At 37.0% G+C, this 10,570-nt stretch overlaps 1 protein-coding gene across 6 annotated transcripts in view; it reads right to left on the minus strand.

The window, feature by feature from the left end:
• beat-Vc (beaten path Vc) overlaps positions 1–10,274 on the minus strand; it is a 55,351-nt gene extending 45,077 nt beyond the window's left edge. Inside the window, exons 1-2 of one of the 6 annotated variants that reach the window (XM_018000816.2) lie at positions 10,175–10,274; positions 2,766–3,333 (exon numbers count right to left, since the gene is read on the minus strand). In XM_018000816.2, the coding sequence (XP_017856305.1) occupies positions 2,766–2,856 (91 nt within the window). In that variant the 5' untranslated portion in view covers positions 2,857–3,333; positions 10,175–10,274. Of the gene's footprint in view, positions 1–2,765; positions 3,334–9,762; positions 10,147–10,174 lie in introns of those variants that run through there. The other 5 variants (XM_089467272.1, XM_089467279.1, XM_089467292.1 and 2 more) reach the window with 5 other exon arrangements.
• Positions 10,275–10,570: the final 296 nt, after the last annotated feature.

The raw sequence follows: 10,570 nt of genomic DNA on the forward strand, positions 1-10,570 counted from the left end.
ATGAGCCAGTTGGATAGAGCTACTTTCCAGTCGCATTCTCTTTGTCTAGCTTTATTAGTTAACCTCTTATTAACTGCTTAGTTTATTCCTAATTGAATATCATTTATATTTATACATATTTATGCTTAGCTAATAATCAATTGAATTGATTCAGCGTGAATAATGCAAATCGCCGGCTTAATCAATTACGTTGAGCAAATCACATGATCCAGATCAGCTAAGAGCAGGACTCGGCCACAAGTCTGAATTATGTATTTACTTAATTGAATTGAGAATTCATTCTCATTGGCTGTGCGCTGCGCTCTGCTGACGCGGCGCAATATACGCTGATAAATGGCGCAGCTTTGGCAATATATTTCTGCACATTTGGTGCGTTATTAAACGAGGCATCAATGCAGATTTATGTTTATGATATTGCGGCAGCAGCAGTGGCAGCAGTGGCAGCGCCTCGAGACGTGCGGCGCAGCTTCTTCGATTGCCCATATAAATATGCAATTATTTTGCATTTGCCAGCGGCAGCTCGCGCTTTTATTTGCTCGGCGGTCATACGCCATGTTGGCCCTGTTTATGACACTCGCGACTTTTGGGCGACAGCAAAAAGCAAATTGACTTTTACACACACACACACGCACACACACACACACACACACACACACGCACACACACACACGCACACATGCGTGAGCTTGCCTCCTGCGGCATTGGAGGGGGGTCGCGGGTGCAAGCACATTTATTTGCTGATTTATTTATATTTATATTTATGCGCATAATTTGCATTTCACATATATTTGTATATAGAAATCTATTTATTTTTTGCTCGTTGTTTATGTTTTCGCCCGCACAGCGAGCATAAATATATATCAAATTATTGTGCCATTCGAGCGGAGCAGAGACATATGTATGTGCCACGCCCCAAAGTACTGGAGCCCCCTACAATAATAAAACACAAGGAACTGATTTAAACAAATGCATTTGTTATCTGAATGACGATGAAAAGGAATTTGCAAAAGCATTGCACTGCGAGCATTCTTTATGGCATATCTTTCAACTAGCTTCGTATTGCTCAAATTATCTGAATCAATAAGATTTTCACTTGAGTTTTCATTTGATTTATTTATTTGTTTGCATAATTGATTTTAAAGCATTTCTCATATCCAAACTAATCGAAGCAACCAAAATCAAGAAATCGACAGCAATAAATAAATTACTATTATTTATATATAATAACAATAATAATAATTAATTTATTATTTTATTTATTATATATAATAATAATAATTAATTTATTATTATTATATAGTGAAGAAAATCACCTAAAGATAAGCTAAATATTTTTTAGAAATAATTTGAAACTGAAACAAAGATAAACAGCTCTACTTATTTAAATATTGAGATTAGGTTTATCGTATATACAGGACTGTTCCTATTCGACGGACTCATCTGACAGCTTTATATTTCGCAGCCATTTGAGAGATAAGATAAAAAATTAGTCTCATCTGGCAACCCTGTATATGACAACCCTATATCAAGCAACTCTATTTCTATATCTTTCAGGCTAAAGGCGGCAGTCAGAGGGATATTATATTAAAGAAATTATGTCAACAAATCTACTTGAACCAAATAAGATTATCAAATAAATAATTATCAAATAAAATGTGATTCTCTTTGGTTAAAAAAAAAAAAAAAAAAAAAAAAAAAACAACGCTATGGGTCCGTGGAATATGGACAGCCCTGTAGTGTTGCCAGATGGGACCGTTGAATACGGATAGAACTCTACTGCTCAATTGCAAAACTATATATATTCTCTCTCTCGCTCTCTCTTTTGGTCTTTAATCTAACTCTTTCCTTGAAGCTTCTGCCTCGATATTTCTGTTATAAATTCAATGTATGTATTATGAATAGCCGATGGTAATAATATCTCTTTTCCAGTGAATATACATATAACCATGTATTACACAACACATATAATAATGCATTATTTCAGTATATATACATACATATATACCATATAATATCAGCAAATATGATCTGATCTGAAACAATATGACCCCCGTTCTGTCATAAGTAGTCGAATGCCAACCCAAATGAAAATAAAACATATCGAATCAAATATTGAATGCAAACAATCTCTGTGTAGCGCTGTGTGTGTGTGTGTGCTTGTATTTGTATCCGTGTAGGCTTAAGTATTTATTATGTATTCGGATTCTGTATGCACTTTGTCTTTAATGTATTACAAATTGAAATGCATTGTGAAATTGTGAGTCATGTTTTCACACACAGCCAGCATTTATTTGTTTGCTGTTGTAAATGGTGTTGTTGCAGTTGTTGTTGTTGTTGCTGTTGCTGCTGCTGCCTTTTGTGGCAGCGATAAGCTTTTTGCATATAACCATATCGCACTTTATTTGCCCCGCTAGCAGCTTCAACATCGACATCAACATCAGCGGCAAGAAAATATTTGTTCATTTAAGATAAATTTATGACTGTTGTCGATGCAAATTGTTGCATTTATTGAATTGTTGCTGTTGCTGCTGCTGCTGCTGCTGCCAAAGCTCGTAAATAGTTGTGCAAATAAATTGTGAGCGTATATAAATCGCGGCTCATATGATAGGTGTGCGCATCGCACACACACACACACACACACACAGCTGCACTTAAAAGCGCGCTTAATCACGTGCATAAATATTTGAAAATGAAATTGAAACCCCGCTTTGGTAGTTCTTGCTGCCCCAAGTCCCCTCCCCGTCCCCACCTGCCCCACTACTTACCATGCAGCAGGAGGCCGAGTAGTAGCAGCAGCATCGCCAACGACAGCGACATCGACGTCGGCGCTGGCTGCGTCTCTGGCGGGTGGCTCATTCTCGAATCCTTTCCAATTTCGTATGTAATCCGCGCGCAGCTACTAGTTTAATAGTGTCTTTAGCTGCTGCTGCTGCTGCTGGTGTTGGTGTTGGTGTTGGTGCTGGTGACGTTGTCCTTTGGGCGCATGGAGCGGAAACGCCTTTACATTGCCGCGATAACAAACGGAAATGCGCGCCTGCCACGAAAGGAGGCGCAGGATGCGCAGCAGTTGGCTGCCAGTTTGCCTGCTGCTAAATGCTCCGGTTGCCCAGCGTCGCTTCTCCTTCTCTCTCTCTCTCACTCTCACTCTTACTCGCTATCTGCCTGCCTTTTTTTTTATTGTTTTTTATGTCGTTTTTTATGATTTTCCTTTTTTGGTCTATGTGAGGCGCCTTGTCGTGTCAAGTCGCTGCTGCTGATAATATTTATGCCTTGCTGCTGGCTCTTTAAGCATTCGCCTCGCCACGCCTTGCCTCGCCCCGCCTCGACCCTATGCTAATTGTATTAAAGGTTTGTCGAATTAAATTTTTGCTAGCTCACTGTCAAAATCCTTATTCAAGATTTATGGCTGTCTGCTGTTACAGCTGCTGCTGCTGCTGCTCCGAGAATTTATATACGTCGCCTCGACTTACAGACATTGGCAAAGACCTGCTTTAGCATTGGCTTAAAGTTCAGACAGACACGCACGATCTGGCTGCCGGGCTGCCTCACTGCCTCACTGCCTGGCTGGCTGACGGCTTGGGCTAGGGTTTCTTAGCTGGCTGCTGGCTGCTGGCAGCGCCGGAAGGCACGAAGCTGATTGTTGCACTTGCGGCCCCCGGGGCGTATACGTCATGCGGCTTGTCGGCATGTTCTATCCATGACAGCGAGGGCCAGCGAGAGGCTAGGGACAGGGGACAGCGGCACAGCGGAACAGAAACAATGTTGAATTTCATCTAATGCACTCACGGATAAGGCGCAAATGCGTCAATCTGAGACTGTGTAGCCGCAGATGTTGGAGATTTCATGCGATGATGTAGAGAAGTGAGGTACGTGGATATATACATATGTGTGTGTATGTATGGAACTTTATATATATATAAATCATCCACTTATATATGTACATATATTTCTAAATACATATTTTTATATACATATAAATCATCTTCTTGTATAAATATATATATTCATATATGATTTATATCTTCTAAAAACCTTTTGCATTACATTTGTGCTCTATTTCATACATTTAATGCAAATTTAGTTTATCATAATAAAAAAATCCATAAAGTCTGAGCTTCAAATGTACTAAATTTATTAGATAATCAATTAAAATATGTTAAAGAATATTTAAAAAATAATTATTTATTGCATAAAATTAATTTATTAAATTGAGTTAATTTTTAAATTTTTTTATTGTTTTTTCTTATTGTTGAAATTTAATTTTTCTAAATTAAATTAATTTAATTTAATTGTTTTTTCATGTATTGTTAAATAATAATATAAATTTCAATACTTACTAATAATCAATTAAATAACAATATTACAAAATAAAAATCTAGTATTTATGGTATTAATAGAAGTTATTAAAATTAATATATTTAATTTAATTATTAATTATAATTAATAATTTATTTATTGTATTGTTTGATTGTATAAATTTAATTTATTAACTTTAATTAATTTAATTTAATTATTTAAATACTTAAATATAATTAAAATAATATTGTGTAAATAATAATAAATCAAATAAATAACAATATATAATAAAAATAATATAAATAATAAAATGAACATATATCAAATGAAATGCCTTCAATAAACCCCATTTCATTCGTTATTAAGTGCATATTTAAAAGACAAAAATCTGTCAGAAAAGTTTAGAGCCTGGCAGAGGGCAGCGCTTCAATGAAGTCTCTAAATACTGATGTTCAGTGATTGCCGAGCTGCATGCAAATTCATTTGTCTGAATGCCAATTGTGAATGGGAAGGCGAGCGAAGCTCTAAAGCCTGCAAGGCAAAGCTGAAGCGTTTGTCTGGCACGCCTGCCACGTCTGCCACGCCCACAGCGCGACCTCGCCTGAGCTGGCAAATGCGGCGCAAATCAAATTGGTCGCCAAATGTTGGCTGGCCTGCGTCAAAAGCCATCCATCAAGGACGACAGCTTTAGGCGGGCGCAACTTGCCATGAAATTGGCTGCGAGCGAGACGGGGACTCGAACGGGCACTGAGACTGCGACTGCGACTGAGACTGAGACTGGGAACCGCCACTCGAGACTTAATAAACTGCACAGACACAAATACACACACAAAAAAAAAAAAAAAAAAGAGCGAAAGGCGAGCGAGGCAAGGGGACAGAAATGTCAGCAGGATAAACAGCAAAAATGTGCATGTAAATAAATAAATGCTTAACTCTTTCAAAGCCAGCAAAGAAATAAAAAATAAATAAATAAGTAAAGCCAACAAAATATTGTTGTATGCGAGGGGCGTGAGTCGCGTGTGGCACATACTTATGAAGAGTATTTGGCCCAGCAGCCCCAGCGGCATTAACATCAATTCATCATCACAGTGCGGCGCAGCAGTGTGCGCACAGCAGTCTGTTTAATTTTTGGCAACAAAAAGTGCGGTACCTCAAAGGGCCGCTGGCGAAAAAAAAGGGGTGGCTCGACAGAGTGGACAATATGCGACGAACAGATACCCTAACTAGAGTGGGAAAGAGATGCAAAAGAAATTGATAGACTAGAAATATAAACAATATTGACATGATAACAGGTTCAAGTTAAAAATTTAAATATATCAAAACTGAAAAAATTTTAAGAAATTGAATAATTTATTTAGGCAGGCCTGTTAATTAAACTAAATAATATATATAAAATAAAAAAAAAAAATTAAAAAAAATGGAGAAAAAATAAAAAGAATTTATCTCATCATTTTATTTATTTATTTATTTTTTTTTTTCATCTACCCCAAGTAGACTTGTAGACATATAAATAAATCGATAATATCATCGAATAATCAATAATAATCAAAATAGATAAATGCTGAATTCGAAAAAAAAATATATATTTGCAGAAGATGGTAAAGAAACTCTATTTGGGGTTAATGAAATTCAGCACAAAATTTAAACATAATTAAAATTTTTTTATTTTTAGCAGTTTATACAAAATTCTAAAAATGTATGTTTTAATTTTAACTCATGTTCCATCTACGGCAAATAGACTTATACGAATTTCTGTGTAGACTAGTAAAGAAAATCTTAGAAAAGATTTATAATATGATTGAGTCTGATTGATGGATGAATGCTGAACTTAAACATTTATAAAATGAAAAAAAAAAAAAAAAAAACAAAAAACAAATTTAAAAATTATAAAAAATTTGTTGGCTCATCGCGTAACTCGTTAGCTCTCTCTCTCTTTCTCTCACAAGTACAGGGTATGGAAAACGGAGTATATCTAATAGAGGAACTGCTGCTGCTGCTGCTGCTGATGTATTCGTGCTGCACATCAAGTCAACCAGTTGGGCTTAAATCTAGACGCCGCCTCGTAAATGCAGCCAAAAGCAGGCAGTGGCAGTGGTTCGCGTTGCCAACATGACCACAGTCCATGTTGTTGTTGTTGCTGTTGTTGTTGTTGTCGATGCGGGTTGCTCATATGCACAGGCTTTAAATACAGCTTGACTATTTTTATTTTGTCTGCTCTTATTATATGTGTGTGTGTTTGTGTATGTTTTTTTTGTGGCTGTTGTTGTTGTTGTTGCTGTGGCTGCGGCTGGCGTTTTCTAAACAAGCGGGTAAAACACCATGAGTCAAATAAATTACCCCAGCATTGTTGTTGGCAAATTTTTGATGGTTTAATTTTGTGGAAAATAAGTTGAGCCGCTGCGTGGCTGCTGTTGCTGTGGCCATACAGACACACATACAGGCAAAACACACACACACACACACACACACAGCACACATGAGCACATAAGTCATATGGCGTTTCTTTTTTTTTTTTGGTGGGGCCGCACAACGCTGCGTATACGCAATAAAATAAACGCGCCGCAGTTACAATTTTGCGCGCTGTTCGCGCTCGACGCGGCGCACATTTTATGCCGCATTGCCAGTTTTATTTATTTATTTTTATTTGCCCAGCGCCCCTTTATTCATGCATTTATAAATTATTGTTGCGTCCCCCCCCCTCCCCCCCTCCTGCTGCCTAAGCATGTACTTATGTATTTGTATTTGTTTGCTTGTATGCGCGTGTATGTCACTTGAAGTGCTTTGCATTTTCAATTTGCCAGCTCACCTCCTTCTGCTAAAAATAATAACAGAAAAGTGAGAGAGAAGAGCATTACATATTTGTATTAAAAATTTATGATCTAATGAGCTCTACTCCTCACACACACAGCTAACGTTGGTAAAGTGCCTGTCAAATAAATTAACCAGTTGTTTAGCAATTTGCCTGCTTTAAATTTCAATCTGCTGTAAGTCAAGTCGAGCACTTCATTTTGAACTGCCTGCCCTTGTGATATGCTTATGTGGAGTACTGCACTCGAGTTGTCATTACCCTCCATTAAAGTCGACTTCAAATGAAAGCAGCTTCCGCTTTCACGTCTCCCCTCCCCTCTTACCCAGCAGCTACGTTCAACTGGAGTTCATTGTGCTGCTGCTATTTTGGGCGCTGTCAGTATTTCTTTCCCATTACGGTCTATCAATAATGCTTGGGCTTTAAACAAATATATATATGTATGTATGCTAACTCATCATTCAGCCACATCATCAGCATCATCATCATCATCATCATCGACATAATCGACATGATGATCACGCGCAACCATCAACTTGATGCTACCCCTGTGACATTGTCAAAAGGGTTTAAGTGCCAGCTCTTGAGCAGCGAACAGCCAGCTACGAGCAGGAGCAGCAGCAGCAGCAGCAGCAGCAGGAGAAGCAGCAGCTGACAGTCATCCCCTTATTGCTAGACAAATATTCAGGCAAAGGTTTGCTTTGAGCGTTCTGGGAACGTGACGAGCAACTTGTACGCTCAGCTCTATAATCTTAAAGCAATGATACGCCTAGCTTTAAGCCAACTGCTTCAATTTATTGGGCATAAATATTCCATCGATTTGGGCTGGCATAGAAAATTAGCTGACAGGTGAAAGCTGATGGGAAAATAACTAAATATTGAATTTTAAATACATATGTGTGATTGAATGCTTTAATGAGCATAAATCAAAATCCCCTGTATGAATTTCTATACCTAGAAAATACTCTTAAAATTAATATATAATTATATATAATAATTATAAATTTATTTTGCCTCATAAAATTTTCAATTATATGGAAGCCCATTGTATTGATCATCATTGTAATTTTAATTTTAAATAATATAAACATATACACAATTAAATAATATACACAAAAATAATGATAGTAATGATATAAAATACTAAATCCAAAAAATAAAAATATAAATAATTAAAAATATATATAGAAAAGAAATTAAGAATTATATCAATTGATATGGGGAATGATAGAATTACTGCTTATTGCTAATTCCAATATAGAAATATTCTAAGCGCTTCAAATTAATATTATAGTAACGTAATTATAGTAAAAGAATTCATACAGATTTGAAGATAATTGGAAAAGAATTTAAGACTATGATAATTTTTTTATTAGTCGACAATGTTATTAATAACAATAACAATAATAGTAAAAATTTCATTTCACTTCAATTCACGTTTAATTTTTACAAACTTTTATGAAGTCGATTTATTAGTCAACATTGCTAATACTAATAGCCAAAATTGTTATACATCATTTAAATTTATTTATTTATAAAAGAATAATTATAATAATTTATGAATAGTTTTATTTTATTTTTTTGTTTATTATCAAATTAATTTTATTTAAACAAAATTATAGATTTATGAAAATTTGAAAGTATTTTTTTAAAATAAACTTTTAATGAAAAACTCTTAAATTAAATGAAAAACTCTAAAATTCTTTTTTTTTTTTTAGCAACTAAATATTTAAAATATAATTGGTTAAATATTAAAAGAATACAGGAAATTTTAAAGCAGAAATTAATCTATAATAATAATAACATAATAATTAATCTATATAATAATTGCGAAAGATTCATAATAAATATTCGCTAAGTACTTAAATATAGAAGAAAAAGGAATACATTAATTTATATATTGAATAAATAAAGTAATTTATCATAGAGATTATTAAAGATATGACTAATAATTTTTAGGGAAATATGATTCCTTAAATATTGAAATATTTAATGAATGTACGAATTTTAAGAAATCTAATTACTTCAAGTATTTCAATATTATCACACATATAAATAATCAAAATAAACTCAACTCTTATCAAAGCACAATCACATCTCTGTTAGCCACACGTCTTGCTATTGATTCATCGGAATCTATGATTAGTTTCTGCTGCTCGAGCATGAAACTCGGTTTTCAGAGTAATTCTGTCTCATTGGGCCTCTCGATGGGGCTGTAACAGGCGCGACCAATTCACTTCACACTTAATCATGGTGGCCTTTGTCAGTGCTTTGGCGACGTTACAGAGGCGTTACGTGCCGCGCCCACTCTCAACACCTTCAGCCTTCAGTAGCCGAATCGAATGGGGGCGTGGCAGATGGCTGCACGAGGCCTGCCGCCTCGACACGGCCTCAAATCGCCAAACAATAAACAATTAATTACGGTGCAAAGTCGATGCCTTCGACATATAAAGGGTCTAATTAAAAAGTTGTAAATGCTTGCGGAAATCAAGCAACAACAATTTAACAACAACAACAGCAGAGGGAGGGGCAGATGCAGAGGCAGAGGGAGAGGCAGCATTTTAATGCGGCTGCTGCAGAAAGGATTTTGGGGCAAGGGCATGGCAAAAGTCGTAAAGAAAAAAAAAAAAAAAAAAAAAAAACAACAACACGCAATTCACCTTCGTCATTGTCATGTTAATTAATTTGGTAGCACTCGAGCAGTCAAGTTGGCAATTTCGGCTGCTCAACCTTTGACCTCTTGCCAATGCCAGCAGAAAATGTCAAAAACATGCGTAGCAACAATAACAAAGACGCCCAGCGCTTCGCACTTGTTAAGGCTTTTCAATGGCCATCAATTTTTAATGGGCATCTTGGCCAAAGGTTTAGCCAGGACCTTGTCCACGTTCACGCTCGTGTCCATGTGCAGCCACAGTTCAATGCCTTCGACATGGTTCATTGGGCCCACCTGGCAAGGATTAACACTAGACAGCCGGCAGAAGAGACAGCCAGTTAGACAGACAGACAGACAGACAGACAGAGAGAGAGAGACAGAAGACAGCCGGGCAGACAAACACTCCAAGTCGCACTCACTTCACGTGACTCGGGCTTTACGTCTTTTTCGTTAGCGCACGCTGCGTTTGCGACGTGTGTGGCACGCGTTGACCTCTGCACGCACAGAAGGCTTTTCGAGACTGATGCTGGGCCAATTGCTCGGCGCGCACAGCGTGTAGCCAAAGCGACGTCGACGGCGGCAGCGGCAGCACCGTCAGCGTCGCTGTCGCTTACGACAGAGCTAACTTGTTTCTCGCCTCAGTCATCGTCGGTTCCTTTTAGAAATGTTTCCCTGTTGTTGTTGTTGTTGTTACTTCTGCTTGTCGACATCTCTTCGTTCAACTCATGAGACGAAGACACCGCAATTGCTGCTGCTACTCCTGCTGCTGCTGCTGCTGCTGCTGTTGTCTTTTGGCCGTGCCGTCAGCCAGGACA

Source organism: Drosophila arizonae, chromosome 2 (assembly GCF_054131065.1).
Source record: "Drosophila arizonae isolate 15081-1271.41 chromosome 2, UAZ_ARI_1.0, whole genome shotgun sequence".
Classification (NCBI taxonomy): domain Eukaryota; kingdom Metazoa; phylum Arthropoda; class Insecta; order Diptera; family Drosophilidae; genus Drosophila; species Drosophila arizonae.